This window comes from Coregonus clupeaformis, chromosome 21, assembly GCF_020615455.1.
Source record: "Coregonus clupeaformis isolate EN_2021a chromosome 21, ASM2061545v1, whole genome shotgun sequence".
Taxonomy (NCBI): domain Eukaryota; kingdom Metazoa; phylum Chordata; class Actinopteri; order Salmoniformes; family Salmonidae; genus Coregonus; species Coregonus clupeaformis.
This window is the reverse complement of record NC_059212.1, coordinates 12,478,443-12,501,428: the sequence shown is the minus strand read 5'-3', so window position 1 is coordinate 12,501,428 and position 22,986 is coordinate 12,478,443. Positions and strand designations below refer to the sequence as shown.

General features: G+C 41.9%; 1 protein-coding gene across 2 annotated transcripts in view; it reads left to right on the top strand.

Moving 5' to 3' along the window:
• The first annotated feature begins 7,391 nt into the window (after window positions 1-7,391).
• LOC121534931 (abl interactor 1-like) overlaps window positions 7,392-22,986 on the top strand; it is a 57,742-nt gene continuing 42,147 nt past the window's right edge. The window contains exon 1 of one of the 2 annotated variants that reach the window (XM_045206213.1): window positions 7,392-7,907. In XM_045206213.1, coding sequence (XP_045062148.1) covers window positions 7,791-7,907 — 117 coding nt within the window. In that variant the 5' untranslated portion in view covers window positions 7,392-7,790. The remainder of the gene's footprint in view (window positions 7,908-22,986) is intronic. The other variant, XM_045206212.1, reaches the window with a different exon arrangement.

Here is a 22,986-nt window from a genome sequence, read left to right as displayed (position 1 = left end):
GAACCGCCACTGCTTCCAAGGTCTTTGCGGTGTGAACACAAAAGAGATTGACTACCCACACTGTTTAGAGGTGCTAAGTGCTGTCGGCATTCAAACGTTTGACAAACTTAACGGTGTGTCTGAGCTTTAAATGACTACATACAACAGAGTGAGCAGTCTAATGGTGCACATTCAGACATAGGCTACATAAGCTGCTGGTAAATAGGCTACTCAGTCGCAGCACATAGCATACAATTCATTGCCTGATTTAATGTATAGGCTAGTATAGTTATTAATGAATAATTAGCCTACCATCTTCGGGTAAACTCCGCATCACTCGCAATGCCGCATCACACCAGGTCTCGAGCTCATCTTCGTCGGCGTGCTCCATTACTTTATTGCAACCAGGATGACAGGCGCAGATTTAACATTAGGTCACCTCTGTGACAACAAAGTTGCATGTGTGACGACCCTCCCACTCTGTCTGCCATATTCTCTCTTTGCTCTTGTTTCCTTATTAGGATGCCGGTGGGCGGAGTTGGGAGGGTCGTCAGCTACATGGGAAACACCTGGGCCGGGTGTGTCCCAGCATAAATGGACCTCTTCCACATTCATTGAGGAGACTCTCTCCAGGCAGATACTTTGACTTTGGTTGTGGTATTTTTGTGGCCTTTTTGGTTGTTTGCTTTGGCACCTCTCAACACTTTTCCATATTACATTTATGCATGCAAACACTCACTTACACTACTGATTACACACACCATTGTTATTTGATTTAGTTTACTTCAGTTAATAAATATATACTTTGAGTATTCCTTGTCTCCACGTGTCTCCCTTTTGTTACGAACTTGAGCCGGTTCGTGACAAGTGGGGGCTCGTCTGGGATCTTGAACTGGTTGTGTTTGGGAGAACGTGGAGTTAATGTCCAATTCTGTAGGGTCTTTCTTTGTAAATTTTGTTAGTTTGTTTGCGTTTGATAGGCCCAGTATTGGTTGCCTTTGGGTTGTGTACTGCGTTGGAGAGAGTACATTGGTTAGTTTCCAGTCCCTGCCCAGCCTGGAAACTCTTGCTCGACTCGCTGTTGGGACATCGGTCTGAGGAGGTTAGTACAATCGGCTGTGTACCTCAGTGGGAGATTGGGTAGGGTAGTGACATTTTCTACCCGGAGCTATAGCTTTTTCCCCTGATAGGCTTAGTGACGTGTTTTGTTTTGGGATACGTTGGGCATGGTTAAATGTTTGTTATTTTTGTGTGGTGTCTGTGGACTGAGCAGTTGTCTCGGGGGCAGCCTCTGCTGAGGACACGTTGTCTCCCCGATATGTTACAATGACCGCTCCATCGGTTAGTCATAGTAGTCTTCTTTTTGAACAGCAGAAAGAACTGCTTCTGTTACAGCTAGGGCATGATCGGGTAAAATATGAAAGGGAATTGGAATTTAAACAGGATATGGAGCGTGCTAAAATCAAGCTGCAACAAGAGCGACTAGAGTTGGTTAGGGAAGGAAAGCTCTCAGGGGAGAGTTTGCTCTGGGAAGGGGATCCAGAGTTACCTAGGGGTCGTTCCTCTTTTGGTCGTAATCCAGACACATTTGATATTGTTGGGAATTTACGGTTGTTGCCCCAGTTTAATGAAAAGGACCCGGAGACATTATTTTCGTTGTTTGAGCGTGTTGCTGACGCTAGGAGTTGGCCTGATTCTGATCGCACTTTGATGTTGCAGTGTGTGCTGACTGGTAAAGCGCAAGAAGCATATTCAGCTCTTAGTGTAGCAGACAGTGTTAGTTATGAGAAGGTTAAAACGGCTGTGTTACAGAGTTACGAATTGGTCCCTGAGGCTTACCGCCAACGATTTAGAACTTTAAAAAGGGATGATCAGCAGACTCATGTTGAGTTTGCGCGAATATTATCTTCACAGTTCAATCGTTGGTGTTCCGCCTCTGCAGTTATGACTTTCCAAGGGCTGTGTGATCTGATTATGTTAGAACAATTTAAGGACACAATCCCTGATCGTATAGCGACGTACATTAACGAACGAAAAATAAAGACTGTCGCTGAAGCTGCGGTTTTGGCAGATGAATATGTGTTGACTCACAAATGTTTTTGCAGAACCCCGTATTCGGAGTGAGTGGGGGCGTTCGCAGAGATTTGGGCCTCGCTCGCCGATATACTTCGGTTCTCGGGCAGAGTTTCATTCAACTAGGGTTGAGCCTGATACCCGTGGTAAAACTGACTTTGGTCAAGAGTGTCACTACTGTCAAGAATTAGGTCATTGGAAAAATGAATGTCCGATTCTTAGGTCTAGGGGTAAATTCAGTACAGGTGCTTATGGTAAATCGAGGCCTGCAGCGTTAGCAGCGCCTGTTCCATATCAGTTCACTCCTGACGCATTGTCTCATGCCCAGAGCCAGGTGAAGGGCTACATTGATCCCGACTATTTACCTTTCGTTACGGAGGGTTTTGTGTCTATGGTAGGAAGTAAGAACCTAGTGCCAGTAAAGATCCTAAGAGACACAGGTGCCTCTGAATCATTTGTGTTGGAATCTGTGTTACCCTTCTCTGCGGAGACTGATTCGGGGAATAGTGTTCTAATTAGGGGAATAGGTTTGAACACTCTGTCAGTTCCATTGCATAAACTGATGTTGGATTGTGGACTGGTGAAAGGTGAGGTTGTTGTGGGGGTGCGTCCTTCATTGCCTATTGAGGGTATTGACGTGATCCTTGGAAATAACTTGGCTGGGGAGCGTGTGTGGCCTATCGCGTTTCCATCTTTAGTGGTTTCCACTAAGCCGTCAATTGTAGGGATTCCTGATGAGAGTGCGCAGAATTTCCCAGAGGTGTTTTCTGCGTGTGCAGTGACGTGTTCTATGATCCATGACGACCTGGTCACAGAACTGGCTAACGAGAATACCACAAAGAAGTCGGTTACTGTTTTCCCTGTTATCCCGTTATCTATATCCCGCTCCGATTTAATCGAGGCGCAACGGACTGACCCTACATTAGAAGAGTTGCGGGACCAAATTGTGCCTGTGGAACAGTTGGGAGATGTCGCACAGGGCTATTTTCTCCAAGAGGAGGTCCTGATGAGAAAGTGGATGTCTCATGGTAGTTGTTTTCTGGGGGAGGCGATTAGTCAGGTGGTGGTACCAGTTAAGCTTCGTGAGTTGGTGCTAACAACTTCTCACAATGACGTTGCTGGGCATATGGGTGTGAGAAAAACCTACAATCGTATATTACGGCATTTCTTTTGGCCAAGATTAAAGAGGGATGTTTCTGATTTCATCAAAACTTGTCACACCTGTCAATTAACTGGTAAACCTAATCAAGCTATTAAGCCGGTACCACTGTTCCCTATTCCTGTACTCAGTAAACCTTTTGAGTATTTGATTATTGACTGTGTTGGTCCTCTGCCTCGTTCTAGAAAGGGTAGTATTTATTTGTTGACGGTGATGTGTCAGACCACTAGGTTTCCTGCTGCCTATCCTCTCCGGTCTATCACGACTAAGGCTGTGTTAAAAGCTTTGACTCAGTTTCTCTCACTGTTTGGAATCCCTAAGGTCATTCAAAGTGATCAAGGATCTAATTTCACCTCTAATCTCTTTGGTCAGGTTCTCCAACAACTCCATATTAAACACAACTTGTCTAGCGCCTATCATGCCCAAAGTCAAGGAGCACTGGAACGTTTCCATCAAACACTTAAGTCGTTGTTGAGAGCTTATTGTACTGAGATGGAAAAGGATTGGGAGGAGGGGTTGCCTTGGTTATTGTTAGCAGCTAGGGAGGTTTCACAGGAGAGCACGGGTTTTAGCCCAAATGACCTAGTGTTTGGACATCGGGTGCGTGGGCTTTTATCTGTTCTCCAGGATGACTGGAAGTCTCCCGAGCCTCCTCAGTCCCTGTTATCATATGTGGGTGATTTTTGGCGACGCTTGTATGCCGCTGGTGAAATGGCTAAAGAGAAGCTATCATCTTCACAGGACAGGATGAAGAGCATATATGATCGCCGAGCTGAGCCTCGTCACGTTAGTCCAGGTGATCAGGTTCTGGCTCTGCTGCCAATTGTTGGTTCTCCTTTTCAAGCCAAGTTTCAAGGTCCATATACAGTGGTGCGCCAGTACACTGAGCAAAATTATCTAGTTGCCACTCCAGAACGGAGGAAAGCAAACCAACTGTGCCATGTAAATTTGTTAAAACCCTATTATGCACGTTCCTCTGAGACTGAACAGGGGGAGTCTACAGAGGACGGTAAGGCTGTTCTTTTGGCTGATACTGTTTATTCCCTGAGTTCTGGTCATGCTAGGTCTGTGCAGGAGCAGGAAGATGTTTCTGGTCCTGACGATTGCATACTGCAGGGTAGATTGAAAAATTCAGAGACACTGGAGATTTTAGATAGCCTTCTTACTCATCTACCTGTTGATGAGCGGAAAGAGATGATTGGTTTGATTCGGAGATTTCCAGGGTTGTTTTCTGATACACCTACACGTACAAACTTAATAGAACATGATATTGACATTGGAGATGCTGACCCCATTCGTCAACGGTTCTATAGAGTTTCTTCAGAGAAACTGCGTTGTCTGGATGCTGAGGTCAGGTACATGCTGGAGAGTAAAATAGCAGAGCCTTCTTTCTCCAGTTGGGCTTCTCCCTGTATCTTGGTCAGTAAATCGGATGGAACAAATAGATTTTGTACGGACTACCGTAAGGTAAACGATGTCACTAAGCCGGATTAATTTCCTCTTCCTCGGATGGAGGACTGCGTTGATCAAGTCGGCGCAGCTAAGTTTGTGAGCAAATTTGACCTGTTAAAGGGGTATTGGCAGGTGCCACTGACGAGTAGGGCACGTGAAATCTCTGCCTTTATTACACCTTTTGGTCTGTACTCGTATTCGGTTATGAGTTTCGGACTGCGTAATGCGCCTGCCACTTTTCAGCGACTTATGAACAGGGTTGTCTCTGGTCTGGCCGGGTGCGCTGTTTATCTGGACGATGTAGTGATATATGCAGATACTTGGGAGGAACATCTGTCCCGTATTCAAGCCTTGTTCGGACGTCTGGCTGCGGGTCGCCTCACGATAAATTTGGCTAAATGTGAGTTTGCTCAAGCGACTGTTACATACCTTGGAAAGGTGTTTGGGCAGGGTGAAGTGCGTCCTGTTCGGGCTAAAGTGGTAGCTATTGATGCTTTTCCACTACCAACTACTAAAAAGGAACTGATGCGTTTCTTGGGAATGATTGGGTATTATCGTGGTTTTTGTAGGAACTTCTCTACTGTGGTCGCTCCCTTGACAGATTTGCTGAAAGCTAAGGCTGTGTACGTATGGTCTTCTCATTGTCAACAGGCTTTCGAAGATGCAAAGAGGTTGCTTACTTCAACTCCGGTACTGGCTGCTCCTCGTGTGGATTTGTCATTTACCTTGCAGGTGGATGCTAGTCATGTGGGGGCGGGTGCAGTTTTGCTGCAAGCAGATGTGGCTGGGGTTGAGAGGCCTGTTAGTTTATTTTCCAAAAAGTTTAACCATTATCAGCCATTATCAGTTGAACTATTCGGTCATTGAAAAAGAAGCATTAGCACTTATATGGGCGCTACAACACTTTGAAGTGTATGTTGGGTCGGGTGTAGTACCTATTGTGGTCTACACCGACCATAACCCTCTCACCTTTTTGAGGTCCATGAGGTGTCCAAATCAGAGGATAATGAGATGGTGTTTATTTTTACAATCCTTCCATCTAGATGTGCGGCACATCCGGGGGACTGATAATGTGATTGCTGATGCGCTCTCTCGTGCGCCCTGTTCATGAATATTGATGTGACCGACCATTGTTTGATTTTGTCATGTTCTATCTTTCCTGTTTGTCTCCTCCTAGTCTTGGGTTCTTCTTTCCTCTTAAAGGTTGCTTCCTGTGTAAAGGTTGCTGAGGTCTGGAGAGGAGGATGATGGGTGGGGCAAGTGGAGGTGTGAACATGTACAATTTGTCGGTTTGGGACGCAGGGGGCTGGTGACGTTGGTCCGGGGTCCTTGTTGGTCCCCGGTCTTATGGGGGGATGGGGGGGTGTGACGACCCTCCCACTCTGTCTGCCATATTCTCTCTTTGCTCTTGTTTCCTTATTAGGATGCCGGTGGGCGGAGTTGGGAGGGTCGTCAGCTACATGGGAAACACCTGGGCCGGGTGTGTCCCAGCATAAATTGACCTCTTCCACATTCATTGAGGAGACTCTCTCCAGGCAGATACTTTGACTTTGGTTGTGGTATTTTTGTGGCCTTTTTGGTTGTTTGCTTTGGCACCTCTCAACACTTTTCCATATTACATTTATGCATGCAAACACTCACTTACACTACTGATTACACACACCATTGTTATTTGATTTAGTTTACTTCAGTTAATAAATATATACTTTGAGTATTCCTTGTCTCCACGTGTCTCCCTTTTGTTACGAACTTGAGCCGGTTCGTGACACATGGCAGCAATAATGTCCATTTTTAAATGGTATTAAATCAACAGGCTTTCATAATGTGTAATTGAAATCAATAGGCCTATTCAATACCCTCGCACCTCGTCAAGGTATTAAATGGATAGGCTACATGCCTATCTAATAGGATTGTTACAAATTATTTTCGCATGAGGCTATTCAGTTGTTGCAAACATTCTCAACATTAAATGTTCATATCAGAGTGAATGTAAAAACAGAACCAAGTCGATAGAAGGTGAACTCACCCTATGCATGTTTGGATGGATCAATCCCTCTGCTGTCTGGATATAGGCCTATGCCGACAGTCCGACACCGACCTCTCAAATTCGGTCGAACCAAACACACAAAACATATAATTCCCGGAGTTGTAGGCCTAGTGTCTTTTGACCAATAATTACACTATGCACCAGTAGGTTTGATTTAGTATTCCTACAAGGCCCATAATGCTCTTAATGGGGGATTTAATATGGGAGATGTAGTGCTGACTCAGAAAGAGGCGAAGCGAAAAGGATAACTGGGCCCAAAATCGGTCTTCTCCAGCAGGTGGCGTTTTGTCGTTTTTTTTTTTCACTCACCAAGCGAGGAGTTTTTGTTTGGAGGTCAATGAGAGAGTGTCGAATTTGGTCAACAAAAAATGTTATGGCTTATTTGATCGAATAGAAGTGTCGTAATGCTTAGGTTGTTACGAATGTACTGATATATGTAGGACAGGTGACATCCCGGCAACTTTGAGAAAAAACCCCACTTTATATCTGAGTTGTGCCTGTTGTTCACACGCGTACCTGCCCTCTCATTGGCTAGAATGGTCCCACCTGCTCTTGCCTCCTCCCGACTGCCCTCCATTTTTTAAGAAACGAATTTTCATTGTTAGAGCGGCCACTTGAGTATCTCTGTCAATATAACGGATCATCTGTGGCTGACTGGAACAATTCAGTTTTGCTTACCTTTAAAAAAAAGCATATATCTTTTTGATACACACGCACAAGGACAAAATGTTACAATGTAGCATATAGAATGCAACAAAAGCACTGGATAGGCTACTTTGTATCACTAGACCGGATTGTATATCACACTTCATCACTTTTGGGTTTAGGTTCACGAGCGATTATCGCACTGAAATTCAATTGGTCCACAACTAATCGATGTAGCATTTGAACCAATCACAGTTAACAACGAGCCCCCAGAGCGCGTATCATTTTGGGACGGTTATAAAATCGAGGCCAGAAATCTCACAATACCAGGCGTGGAACCCCTTTCTCACCACACGGAAAACGACAAAGCTTTGGTTCGTTGGAAAGAAAGAAAGAAAGAAAGGAAGGAAGGAAGGAAATGCAGAGGGATGTAAGATGGCAGAGCTACAAATGTTGCTAGAGGAAGAAATTCCAGCCGGTAAACGAGCGCTCGTGGAAAGCTACCAAAATCTGTCGAGGGTTGCAGAATACTGTGAAAACAATTATGTACAGGTAAGGAAAATACATCGCTGATAAAATGTTGAATTATATGCGGAATTCGTCAGATTAGTAATGTTATAGAACTGGGTGAAACCGGGGACAGGAAATGTGGCTCTGAGACCCCAGACCACTGAACATGGACATTTAACTCTTACGGAAACAGGCTTTTGGCAATGTAAAAAAAAAAAAAAGGCTACCTCATCATTATAGGCTGAAACTGTGGTTACAGTCGCGGGCTCTATTCTCATATAACAGCCGTGTTCGGATGGTTGCATACTTACGACCATTCTAAACCAGCTATCTGATATAAATGTACAAAGCTGTTGAAGACTATTCAGAGGGTGTGTCGTTGTTATTACCAAGGCTTGTCACTGACTGCATTCTCTTTGATAGATAGGCTAGAACTGTAGCCTAGGCAATGCTATTCAAATTGTAGCCAGGGCAACAACAAAAAAAATGTATCGCTTTCCAAACCTAGGATATCGAATAGGTCATATGGATTGAATCGTTTCTTCATTATAGGCTCATTATGGGCCTACTATCTATTGGCATCGTTGGGTCACTGAATGGTGTTACAAGGGCAATTCTGGTCGCTCTAGTGCAGTTTTCTTCAATGTATGCCTTGGAGAGCAGCACAGTAGAGCCAGCAAAGTAGTTCCCATCAGTCTGTATCATGCATGTAATAAATGCGTTACTGGTCTTTCTGTTTGTTGATAAGTATAGCCGTATAGGCAGTTTATTAGCCCTGGATAGGTTTATGTGTGTATAAACTACCATTTATCCAATGTATTGGCCGACTTGGTTGGGCTACCTGAATTGTCATTATCCGAAAGAGGGGACTGCATTTTGTAAGTCGCTCTGGATAAGAGCGTCTGCTAAATGACTTAAATGTAAAATGTAAATGCATTGTGGTAGGCTACCTGTCATTCCAGATTGATGGATAAAGCATAGGCCTATGCACTTGTTTCATCCTCCGTCTTCCAGATAATTTGCTATAGTTTAATTGTGCCCCAGTAGTGGTCTAATGAAATGGTGGGAGCTGTTGTCACTGTACAAATATGACATATTGTATGTATTTCCTGTTCAACAAAACTGAATGAATAAGGCTTGAAACGACATGTATGCTTTCTAAATATAGTATAATCAAATTATAAAACGACTAACTATACGATTTAATCTTCCTTTTAACTGTAAAATACAAATGTGTATGTTTAGTGTTAGAGAAAATGTGCATATTTTCTAAAGGTCTCTATTGATCAAAACGTCTGTCCCCATCGTTGTGAACGTCTCACAGAGCTCTAGCTTGGCTTTCTGAACTCGTTAGGAACTCTCCTTTCATATCATATTAACCATGTCTGTCTATGACAAACATAAAGTGTTTTTTGTTTAAAATCTATGAATTATTTTAGATTAATGGCTATAAATTGACCTCTGAATGGGCTACCATGATGAAACCACTCGCTCCTGCTGAGCTGTAAAGATTGCCGGCATGTGCTTTTTCAGTGGCTGTGATGTAGGGTTCAGCCGGGAGTGGATAGACAGTCGGAAGAGCGAATGAAATGGTACGAGGGACATCCCAGCTTCAAGTGGTTTCAGATTTCACATCCTACCTAACACAGGCTCAGAAAATATACTGTGTCTGTGGGAACCAGGGGTATCGCTCAATGCAAGCCATTTCGATCGACGGTGTCCACAGATCGATTCATAAGCAAAAATGTCAGTCGGACCCGGTACCAGAACCATGCAGGTCTTTACATCTAAGAGTATCGGTGTAGCTCAGTTGGTTGAGCATGGCGCTTGCAACGCCAGGGTTGTGGGTTTGATTCCCACGGGGGGCCAGTATGAAAATGTATGCACTCACTAACTGTAAGTCGCTCTGGATAAGAGCGTCTGCTAAATGACTAAAATGTAAGAGGATTTATTAATAGCCAGGCAATGGCACACTTTTCGGCAAATAATTGTTTGGTCAATAGGCTGTTGGTCGACTGACATTTCTTTAGTCGAACAGTCGCAATTTTCTTCCCGCGGCACACAAGACACCTGTCTGATTCGTGCCCGTCTCAGTGGACTAATCCATTGTGGAGGCCACAGGGATGGCGCAGTCCATCACTCTAAGACGTGATACTGAAATTGCATATGATTATATTATGTAAAAATAATGGTGCAACACTAATAAATCTAATATTATTTTATAACAAATGCGCTTTCTCCCGTGTTGGATATGGTGAGTTCGCGATTCTGAAACATAATCTTCAGTGCGCCGTAGAATTGGCGCCTTTCCCTATGTTGCTATGTGCATAATAGCAAAATTAACCAGCATATTGGGATTGAGAACAATGCGGCAGAGGCAGCAGCAGAGACGAGGAAACAGCCCTTGCCTTAAACCCTATTCGGACTGGATTCGTTTTACTGGGGGTGGTCGGGTAATGTTATTATGTGCACAAGCACAAAACACCACATCTGTCATTTAATCACGTCCAAATCTGCCATGTCAGTAATGGCAGGAGAGTAACAATTCCAGCCAGAATAACCTACTGTTTTTTGGCGAACTCCAAGGTCCTCTGATAATACTAGTCCCGTGCCAATCGACATCCCTGTGTTTTGAGAGGAATGTCTGAGTTTGACAGCTGTTTTGATACATTTAATGACGTTCTGTGCATAGCCTAGATATGAAGGGCCTACATGTATCAACTTTTACAGTGAATGCTTTTGTTAATATGTTTTGTGCGTATAAATTGAATATTGCCAAATGCATCAGTAAAAAATATTGCGCCTATTTAATGTAACCCTTGCTGTTAATAGATCGCAAAGCAGCATTCAACTGACCTAAACGTTTGGAAATGATAAGTGCACTTCCGCATCCATAGCCTTAAAACGCATCTCAAGTGCAAGTGCACTGTTTAGCTCACAACTGAAGGCTGGGGGCATTTAGGATGTCTACTGTGGATCGCTAAAATATCCTAATGATTATGATCACACTTCCTCAATAAAAATATAATGGCGACACTATACCAAAGATGGTTTGGTATGGTTTAGAAACTTGGGAACCAAACTCGAGTTATCAGTTATCAGCCCTGTTATTGCCTGGACTTGTTGAAATATCTTCACGCCTAGAAAAAACTCCAGACTTCCGTCATAACTGTCAATTTATTGGGGAAAAAAGAATTACAGGGGGTAGTTTGGAAAAACTAATCCTGTCCTAATCGTCCTGTGGAATAACAGACATTCTGGGGTAATAATTACATGACCAACGTTCTCTAGTAATACTAGTCCCCTGCGAATAGGGCTTAGCCTAATTGTCGAAGAAAATTGAGGCGAGAGCAAACCCCAACTTAATTAGGTCTATAATAAATAGCCTAACTGTTAAATGTGCTTGGCTTTATAAATCATCCATATATATCTACAGATATAAGACAGATCTTTCTTCTATTGCCTGTTTAAGTGTTTGTTTAATAGCCTACTGATTCTGTGCACATCAAGCGTCTGCTTCATGCAATGGCAAAATGTCTGATAAAGCAATTTCACATATTTGGCTGTTTTTAATATTTGCTATGCTGTAATAAAGGCTTTACTATTTTATTTGTTACAACGGACTGGTATTACTTATTTATTTAGTGTTGTTTACACTGTTCTAAACAGGCAGAAAAATAATATTGTAATCTAACAGCACCTGTTTGTCACACATAATACGCAGCTCTCACTCCTATACCCTTTTTCCTGATTTCCCTCTTATTGTTTTTTACTACAATTATTATTATTATCATCATTATAATAAGTCATATCGTTATCATTAGTAGGCTTTGTATAGTAGCCTTGTATAACCACCATCGAGCTGTAGGCCTAAGAGTGCGTCCTGTTTAGTCTTAATACCGTAACTTACTTAGGCCTATATTTCAATATGTAGGCTACTGTATCAATCAATCATTTATTCGTTCATGCCATCACACAGCATACGAGACATTCATGCTTTGAAATGCAATCAAGCGTTTTAGTTTTAAAATTAAATAATAAAGGGAGCTTTGAATAATTAGCCTAAACAATAAATAAACCGCAATTCACGAATGCATGCGACTGTTTTTTTTTTAGTCTGCTGTACTAAAGGCTTTATATATATTTTTTCCCCGTTAGAACAGACTCTCTGGTAAACGTATTTATTGAGTGTTGTTTACACTGTTCCAAATGGTCAGAAAAAATAATAATATTGTAATCTAACAGCAACAGTTTGGCACACATAATTGCTCCTATACCCTCCTTTTTCTTGATCTCCAGTAGTTTCCACGACTAAGTCAAATGTCTTCCACAGATCTGACTTCTCCTTTCCCTCCTGAACAAGAAGTAAACATTCGCCTGTTTCGAGTTTCTTTTTCATGTCCGCCGCATCCATTTTGCTGTCGACATTACTGTGTTGGGATTTTGTAATAACCAATGTATTGATGTGATTATGATAGGCTATAGGTCAGGCCCTATTGGTCACATGCATGCGATGCTGACATGTTTCACGGAAAGAGAGCAAGGGTTGAGGGAATAGGGAATGTTTTTCCTGAACAAATGAGGGATTTCGGTAACAGAACCTTTCAGTCAGAAACAAGTAAGAAACTAAATGGCTGAAATGATGTTGCAGCTTCAGCACGGACAGCGCAATAAACACCTGCTGTGCTGTGGTGCCTTTTCGCTGCAGTAGGGAGGAGAGCGAGACAACGTGCGCCAGTCACACAGGCACTCGCTGCCATTTTTTAAAATCTGTGTGACCATCGGGCTCTTTCTTGAGTCATTTGTGTGTCTTAATGATTTAATCAAACGGTGGGCTTAAATCATCAGACAAGCTCAGTGCATATGTAGTTGGTTTTTATTCAAACACATAGGGTGTGTCTGTCTATATATGGATAAATACGTTTAAACATTTCGACCAAACCATTGGTCGAAAGAACAGGACGACTCTCGGTTGACCAAGATTTTGTATAGTCGGGGACAGTCCTAAAAGACACTCACTTTCAAAAAATGATTAACACTCAACACAGCCAAAAAAACAGAGTATTTAAATTGTAGTAAATTTGACTAAATTACTCACTCAAAATGTACCAAGTATAATATATTATACTTATAAATATTATTTACATATCAATAAAAAAAGGATCTAAAATGTGACCTGAGGACAATATTGAGAAAGTATGTCAAAACCCACCCAAAGTAGGCTATTTGATTGACAATGATTCTTACTTCTGTAACAATGTAAAAATGCAAACAACTATTCAGAGACTATTTCAAAATGTAGGTAACCTCTCTCAATAAGATTTAATACAGACCAGGCCTGACACAAAAGGTAGAAATAGTAGCCTACTTTGACAACAATTCAGTGAATGCAACAAGTATTAGATAGAGACAGATAGAGAGAGAGGATACAAAACACAACAACTGTTCAGAGACAATAAAAGATTTATAGGACAAATTCATAGTTCACACTGTCACTTTAGTGTTTGCATTTAGCCTACAACATGTCATGGAACTTCTGGAAGCACGGCCCCATCCTGCAAAGTGGCACAGAACTCGTAGAGCACCCAAAGGAGGTTTCTACACATCTCCCACTCTTTGCACTACGTCCACTCCGGATGCACACCACACACCCTCTCGTGTGCCCTTCAAACTTCACCTGCTTTCAAATGAGTTGCATCTCAGTCCACACACCCTGGTGCTACACTCTTGGCTCCCCTCTTCCTGCCACTGTAGCCATATCACAAAGTGAATGCACAAGCTGCATTTTGAATGCCTTCAGGGACCAGTGCCTGCAGTTTCTGGGAAGGGGCCTTTGCAGGGTCCCCCACACAATGTACGCATTTATGATGGCAATGTTGAGCATCCCCCAAAACACATACTGTACTTCCACCATTTTCTGCCTGTGCGTCCAACATTGTAATAGCTCCTCAGTTGGTCAAGATGGTCAACCCCGCCCATTTTCTTGTTGTAATCCATTACAAGCTCTGGAACAGATATAAGTTCCGACCACTTTAAAACCAACTCCAAAACCCCTGCCACTGTCACTTTAGGCCCAGGCTGTGTGGTACAAGGGTGAATGGTGGGACTTGGGGCAGACACTGCTTTGTCCTCTCCCTCCTCCTCCTCCTCTTCCTCCTCCTCTCCATGTTCCTCTTCATCCACTCTCCTCTCCTTCCTCTTCACTCTACTCTCCCTCCGCTCTCCTCTCGGCTCCACATCTCTATCCCTCCAATCATCTCTAACTCCTCTTCCTCCCTGCCTTTTGCTGCTGAGCCCTGACTCTCCACATCACTTCCTTCGGTTTCACTGACTTAGAGGAACAGAGTAACAGAGGGAGAGGAGAGGAGAAACAAATAGGAGACAATAGTAGTCAGGAACATAATCTCTCTCTCCCTCTCAAACTGTCTCTCTTCCTTCCTCTCTTTTTCTCAACCATACACATACTACTTCCTAATAAGGGGTTTCCATAATAAGTTGTGTGATACAGTTACACGCCTCCCATTCCACACACACACTCTCTCTCTTTTCCAATCAACTCTTGCTTTCTTGCCTGACAGACTAACTACAGAGTTTGCCAATGTTAGCTGATTAGTCACGAAGCAGGGACAGTTTCCAAATGAATTGCATCGGTAGAAACAGAACAAAACAAGCAACTTGTTAGCTGGCTGTGTAAACAAATATCCAACTCATCATATGAACTCCACTGCGCGGGCATCTACTACCCTAACATGACAGCTAAGCTGTCTAATATTAGGAATACTAGGCAAAGTATTCAGACCCCTTGACTTTTTCCACATTTTGTTACGTTACAGCCTTGTTCTAAAATGGATAAAATCTTTTTTTTCCTCATCAATCTACACACAATACCCCATAATGACAAAGCAAAAACAGTTTTTTTAAATAGATTTTGGCAAATGTATATATATATAAAATATCACATTTACATACAATACCAGTCAAAAGTTTGGACACACCTACTCATTCTAGGGTTTTTCTTTATTTTTACTATTTTCTACATTGTAGAAAATAGTGAAGACATCAAAACTATGAAATAACACATATGGAATCATGTGGTAACAAAAAATGTGTTAAACAAATCTTCAAAGTAGCCACCCTTTGCCTAGATGACAGCTTTGCACACTCTTGGCATTCTCTCAACCAGCTTCATGAGGTAGTCACCTGGAATGCATTTCAATTAACAGGTGTGCCTTGTTAAATGTTCATTTGTGGAATTTCTTTCCTTCTTCATGCATTTGAGCCAATTCAGACCCTTTACTCAGTACTTTGTTGAAGCACCTTTGGCAGCGATTACAGCCTCAAGTCTTCTTGGGTATGACGCTAAAGCTTGGCACACATGTATTTGGGGAGTTTCCCCCATTCTTCTCTGCAGATCCTGTCAAGCTCTGTCAGGTTGGATGGGGAGCGTCGCTGCACAGCTATTTTCAAGTCTCTCCAGAGATGTTTGATCGGGTTCAAGTCTGTGCTCTGGCTGGGCCACTTAAGGACATTCAGAGACTTGTCCCCACCTGCATTGTCTTGGCTGTGTGCATAGGGTTGTTGTCCTGTTGGAAGGTGAACCTTCGCCACAGTCTGAGGTCCTGAGCGCTCTGGAGCAAGTTTTCATCAAGGATCTGTCTGTACTTTGCTCCGTTTCATCTTTCCCTCGATCCTAACTAGTCTCCCAGTCCCTGCCGCTGAAAAACATCCCCACAGCATGATGCTGCCACCACCATGCTTCACCATAGGGATGGTGCAAGGTTTCCTCCAAACGTGACGCTTGACATTCAGGCCACAGAGTTCAATCTTGGTTTCATCAGACCAGAGAATCTTTAGGTGCCTTTTGGCAAACTCCAAGCGGGCTGTCATGTGCCTTTTACTGAGGAGTGGCTTCCGTCTGGCCACTCTACCATAAAATGCCTGATTGGTGGAGTGCTGCAGAGATGGTTGTCCTTCTGGAAGGTTCTCCCATCTCCACAGATGAATTCTGGAGCGCTGTCAGAGTGACCATCGGGTTCTTGGTCACCTCCCTGACCAAGGCCCATCTCCCCTGATTGCTCACTTTGGCCGGGCGGCCTGCTCTAGAAAGAGTCTCGGTGGTTCAAAACTTCTTCCATTTAAGAATGATGGAGGCCACTGTGTTCTTGGGGACCTTCAATACTGCAGAAATGTTTTTGGTACCCTTCCCCAGATCTGTGCCTTGACACAATCCTGTCTCGGAGCTCTACGGACAATTCCTTTAACCTCATGGCTTGGTTTTTGCTCTGACATGCACTGTCAACTGTGGGAGCTTGTATAGACAGGTGTGTGCCTTTCCAAATCATGTCCAATCAATTGGATTTACCACAGGTGGACTCCTGTCATGCTGTAGAAACATCTCAAGGATGATCAATGGAAACAGGATGCACCTGAGCTCAATTTCGAGTCTCATAGCAAAGGGTCTGAATACTTATGTAAGTAAGGAATTCTGTTTCTAAAATGTACCTGTTTTCGCTTTGCCATTATGTGGTATTGTGTGTAGATTGATGAGGGATTTAAAAAAAAATTTCATCCATTTTAGAATAATGCTTTAACGTAACAAAATGTGGAAAAAGTCAAGGGGTCTGAATACTTTCCGAATATGAATATCTGCACCAAGCAAACATGACAAACCATAACCTAAGCCCAACGGATAAACACAAATTACTCTAGCCTTCAGTTCGGTGGCTAGTTAACTGGTTGTCTGTATGGCTAGCTAGTGAAAGTGACAGCTGAGGTTGATGCTACAGCGCAGCCCAAATATACCGCTACACACAACTTTTAGTTAGCTAGCTAGCTAGCTATAGCAAGCCGTTTCCACATGAATTACATTAGTAGAAACAAGACAAAACAACCAACTAGTTAGCTGACTATATACAGCTAAACACTGCAACTATTTCCATGAGACAGAGAGCAATCATTTGAGCTCCACCGCTGATGTGCTCGCCTGTACCAACCAAGTTATCATGACATGACAGGACTTGCTAATCTGAGAGCTATTCCCCAACTTTCACAGCATCAAACATCGGCAACACCAAACATATATCTGCTGTTTACTTATTTCACTCACCTCGACATTTATCTATATATCATTGCTTTTCAAAGTTCAAGGATGTGTCTGAATCCGTATCACCAACCAATATAGATACAGCCTCTTTCACAGTGAAAAGTCATGTGCGCTTCAGCGCCGTCATTTTGAGTAATTAAGTTTTTTAAAAACATTGAAAAGCCACGCGAATACGACACAGATATTATTGTTAGAAAAACAAGGCCGTTCACGGCCGCTATAGTAATTTTAAAGAAAGGCCGTCGACGGCCGCTATGTGTTCTAAAGAGTTAAAGTATAATATTGTTGAAAGTTCTAATGTTACTGTCCCCCACTACAACAACAAAAATACTTAAAGGGAAATTTCACCACTGTTCTATTTCACTATATATGTCAGTTAATATGTTATTAACATATCATATGTGTCCTAAAAAAATAATATTTCCTCACTACACGCGAATATCAGCGCACCAGTAGAAACAGGCCAACTACATTTCCTGGTTGTAAGCAAACCACATTATCCAGAATTCATAGCGATTTCAGGATGCAGTACCGCCCCGTGAAGGTGTATCCAGTTGATGTGAGAAATATCAAAGACAGAGGATTTCGAAAAGGAACTGAATTCTCAACTGATGGGGTTGCCATGTCGTCGAACATTGAAAAGTGATGCTGTTCCATCGATTTTCAACTTCACTTCAAAGAGGAAGGCATCCGATCAGCCAACATCAGAGCAGCAGAAAAGAAGTCAAGCTGAGGTAACGTAGCTAACGTTACCTAGCTAACTAGCTAGCAAACTACATTTGTTTACAGTGCCTTCAGAAAGTATTCATACCCCTTGATTTTGTTATGTTACAGCCTACATTTAAAATTGATTGAATTGAAATATTCTTTCACTGGCCTGCACACAGTACCCCAAAATGTCAAAGTGGATTCATGTTTTTTATAAATTTTTACAAAATAATAACCCCTTTGTTATGACAAGCCTAAATAAGTTCAGGAGTAAAAACAAGTCACATAAGTTGCACGGACTCACTCTGCATGCAATAACAGTGTTTAACATGCTTTTTGAATGACTACCTCATATCTATACCCTACACATACAATTATCTATAAGGCCCCTCATGTCGAGCAGTGAATTTCAAACACAGATTCAACCACCAAGACCAGGGAGGTTTTCCAATGCCTCTCAAAGAAGAGCACCTATTGGTAGATGGATACAAATAAAAAAGCAGACATTGAATAGGAAGGAAACTGCTCAGGGATTTCACCATGAGGCCAATGGTGATTTTAAAACGGTTACAGAGTTTAATGGCTGTGATAGGATAACTGAGGATGGATCAACAACATTGTAGTTACTCCACAATACTGACCTAATTGACAGATTTAAAAGAAGGAAGCCTGTACAGAATAAAAAATATTCTAAAACATGCATCCTGTTTGCAACAAGGCACTAAAGTAATACTGCAAAAAATGTGGCAAAGCAATTAACTTTTTGTCCTGAATACAAAGTGTTATGTTTGGGGCAAATCCAATACAACACATTACTGAGTAACACTTTTCAAGCATAGTGGTGGCTGCATCATGTTATGGGTATGCTTGTAATTGTTAAGAACTAGGGAGTTTTTCAGGATAAAAAAGATATGTAATGGAGCTAAGCACAGGCAAAATCCTAGAGGAAAACCTTGTTTAGTCTGCTTTCCACTGGACACTGGGAGATTAATTCACCTTTCAGTAGGCCAATAACCTAAAACGCAAGGCCAAATCTACACTGGAGTTGCTTACCAAGAAGACAGTTAATGTTCCTGAGTGTCTGAGTTACAGTTTTGACTTAAATCTGCTTGAAACTCTATGACAAGACCTGAAAATGGTTGTCTAGCAATGATCAACAACCAATTTGACAGAACTTGAAGAATTTTGAAAAAAGTTATGGACATATTTTGCACAATCCATGTGTGGATAGCTGTTCGAGAACTTACCCAGAAAGACTCACAGCTGTAATCGCTGCCAAAGGTGATTCTAACATGTATTGACTCAGGGGGTGTGAATACTTATGTAATCAAGATATATTAGTAAAAATTTTCATGCTTTTTTTTTTACACTATAATTTTTCTTCCATTTTGACATTGCAGAGTATTTTGTGTAGATTGTTGACCAAAATGACAATTCAATCCATTTGAATTCCACTTTGTAACACAACAATATTAATACTTTCTGAAGGCACTGTATCTGAACCAAAATCTAGCTAGCTAGCTTTCATAATACGCTGACTATACATTCCAAACCATATCAATGTAATTAGCCAGCTGCTGTCTGGCAATGTGATTTGTAACTTTTGCAAGCGAACGTTAGCTTCGTTAGGTTACGGTAGCTAACCTTTAGCTAGCTACCTAACTACCGCAGAGGCTAATGTGACTGTGTTCTATTTAGAGTCCGATCCCATCAACATCTGCATAGACATCAACATCAAGCTCAGCACCAGGAAATAGTGTAAGTCACCTTGAAAAATCTTACTAAAATCTACTAAATCTTTCCATGACTCTATGATGAGCAAATATACTGGAGCTAGGGATAAACATGGTCTGTGTCTTGTTGTCATAGTTGGTGTGTTAACAAGTAGGCTACAACTTCTATGGTAGTTTTCTCTGTGTTATGGAGGCTTAGTTGATTGTTCATGCAAGGTTTGAAGTCTAAGTTGGAGAAAAGGAGGTATTAGTAAGGAGGGGATGGTGTGGGTGACTGGTGTCTGTTGGGGGTTGGTATTGTATGTGAAGGTTAGTATGCATGATCTATTGACATGGGGGAATGGGTGGATATAGTACCTTGTTTGAGTGTGTATTAATGGGGACAAAGTAGTAAAATGTTGGCTAATCACTGACTACTGTGTGTCCTACAGACTAATCCTGCTGCTGCTGATGATGACCTTTAGTAGTACAGAGCCTGTAGACCCATTGGATCGAAGCTTTCAGCCTGGAATAAGCTCAAGCTCAACATCATCTGTCTTAGAAACAAGCCAGGACAGCCAAAGGTATTTATGAAAGCACACTACCGTCTTGAGAAAACAAAATCACCAATACACTAAACTGTCTACAAGACAAGTGCTCTTCAAACTTTTCACACCGTTGCAGTCAGTTCTTTGACATGGGGGAGAGGGGCCGTTAGTATAGTCTTCTAACCTATTCACTCTATTGTTGGCAGTGCTTGTCTACTGAACCACACAACTAGAGGTCGAAGAAGTTGGAGGTGAAGAAAGTGTACGAGAGGCTTGTCCACCTGGCTGTGGAGTGCAGAAAGGACCAGACGGTTGTCTACAAAGAGCCTGATTCACAGCTCCTCAAACCCAACATCCCTGCCAACATCGCCACAGCGCCAAAGCCTGCTAAACCAGCTGCCATTACCCAACACAAGAAGAGGTTCACCAGCTGAAGAACATTCTGGAACCTGCCTGGAACATTCAACCAACATAACATCCATATTCAGTTAGACTGATATAGTAGTATAATATAAAATGCCTAGTATGCTCACACCTGCACTGTGGTATAGATGTTGCTAGCTGTTGTACATATGTATCTAATTATGTTTTTATATGCTTTTAATTTTTTTATTCCAGCTGCATCAGAAAGCAATAAAGTGTTGACTTCAACTTCTGGATCAATTCATTGTGATATTTATTAAATGTATTTGGATAAACTAGCTTCAGTCTTACTGCTAAAACAAATAATGCAGGGAGTTGGTGTGTCATTTAAACTGACATTTGTTGGCAAGTGAACACGCTTCAATATAACAGTAGATTAGTCTGTCAATATAGCAAATAAGTAGACATGGCTTGTATTCAAGACTAAGTTTATTTGCGCTTGAGACTGATGTGAGTTTACACAGCAGTATGCAGGAACAGTTATGGCAATGTATGACATACATACAGTAGAAGAACAATATACTACTAACGCTTATAATAAATACTACAGTTCTACATAGGGAATACTTGCAAATGGTGTGTTTGGTGGTGCAATGAGGTGTTCGAAGTCACTTTGTTACAAGGGGAGGTTGTTGTTATGGGACTTTTCACTTCTCTTGAGAGTCATCAACTTCTTTGTATCCAAGCGGTATTGTCTGTGAGAGAAAGACGAAAACGCTAGTACACATTCATGGGCAATCATTGTGTACTGTTTGTATTTCTACTGTAGCAGCATGGTGTAGAATATGAGACATCTCCAGACACAGGTTAGCTAGCTAGCTACAACACACAGTTATAGTTACTCCAAGACTAATATGAGTCATAAAACCAAAGTCATTCCTTTACTCTAAGCCATTATCAAAACATTTCTCCAGTTTTGCTCTTAATGAGAGGCACTGAGGCTAGCTAGGCTAGTTATCTAGCTAGCGATAATGTTAGACTACAGTACATTTTAGGGATAGAAAATACACAGCTAGCAAGCTAAACGTGTCTAGCTTGCCTTGTAGTGGTACTAGCAAGCCCTGTCATGGACGAATCGATCACCAAATCGTACTGTACTGAACAACACTGCTTCGTTTAAAAAGTGAGCTTATATTGCTAGCTAGATACCGACAGCAAAACAACTTACTCGTTTGTCATTTGCCCTCCTGAGTCCTGGTCCAGCTGGTCTAGGCTGCCATCGCTGCTTGCTGGTCTCGCAATTATTTTTCTCGCCGTCTCAACTCCTGTTCAGTGGATTCTGGCTCAAATAAATAGGGCTGTATGTTCTTATGTAAAAGAACATCAGAACATGTTTTGGCCTCCAGCTCTTCTTGGAAAGACGAATCATCAGAAGCAGCCATTGTAGCTCATTATTTAGCAATCTCGGATAGACAGTGCATGGTAGCATACTGTAGCTTCTGTAAAATAGTGGGACCCATCTCGTCCAAAAAGTTGACTCAAGTTTGCCAAAAAGCACCTGGATGATCATCAAGACTCTTGGAAGAACGTTCTATGGACAGATGATTCAAAAGTATAACTTTTTGGACGACATGGTTCCAGTAATGTCTGGCGAAAACCAAAATCTGCATTCCACAGTAAGAACATCATACCAAAGGTCAAGCATGGTGGTGGTGGTGTAATGGTTTGGGGATGCTTTGCTGCCTCAGGACCTGGACGAGTTGCCTTAATAGAAGGAACCATGAATTCTGCTCTGTATCAGAGAATTCTACAGGAGAATGTCAGACCATCCGTCTGTGAGCTGAAGCTGAAGCGCAGCTGGGTCATGCAGCAAGACAATGATCCAAAACACACAATCAAGTCTACATGAAAATTGCTAAAAAGCAACAAATTGGAAGTTTTGGAATGGCCTAGTCAAAGTCCAGACCTAATCCCAATTGAGATGTTGTGGCAGGACTTGAAACGAGCAGTTCATGCTTGAAAACCCACATGTCACTGAGTTAAAGCAGTTCTGCATGAAAGAGTGGGCCAAAATTCCTCCACAGCGACGTGAGAGACTGATCAACAACTACAGGAAGCATTTGGTTGGAGTCATTGCAGCTAAAGGTGGCACAACCAGTTATTGAGTGTAAGGGGGCAATTACATTTTCACACAGGGGAATTGGGGGTTGCATAACTTTGTTTATGAAATATATATGTAATTGTTGTGTTATTTGTTCACTTATGTTCCCTTTATCTAATATTAGGTTTTGGTTGAAGATCTGATAACATTCAGTATCACAAATATGCAAAAGTAGAGAAAATTAGAAAGGGGGCAAATACTTTTTCACAGCACTGTATTATTGTGGCTGTAGCAAAATGCTTGCGTTCCTAGCTCCAGCAGTGCAGTAATATCTAACAATTCACATCAATACACACAGATCTAAAAGTTAAATAATTGAATTAAGAAATATATAAATATTAGGATGTATCTCAAAGTAAATTTGATGCATTTTGTTTTTAGTGGATGTAGGCGTTTTTTCCATGTCCCTAGGTGCTATTCATCAACTTCTATGAGAAATATAAGACATCATTATTTTATAATCCTATTTAAAATCTCTCATCAAAAACGTTTTTTTTTTTTTTATGATGATTGTATTTATTGTTAT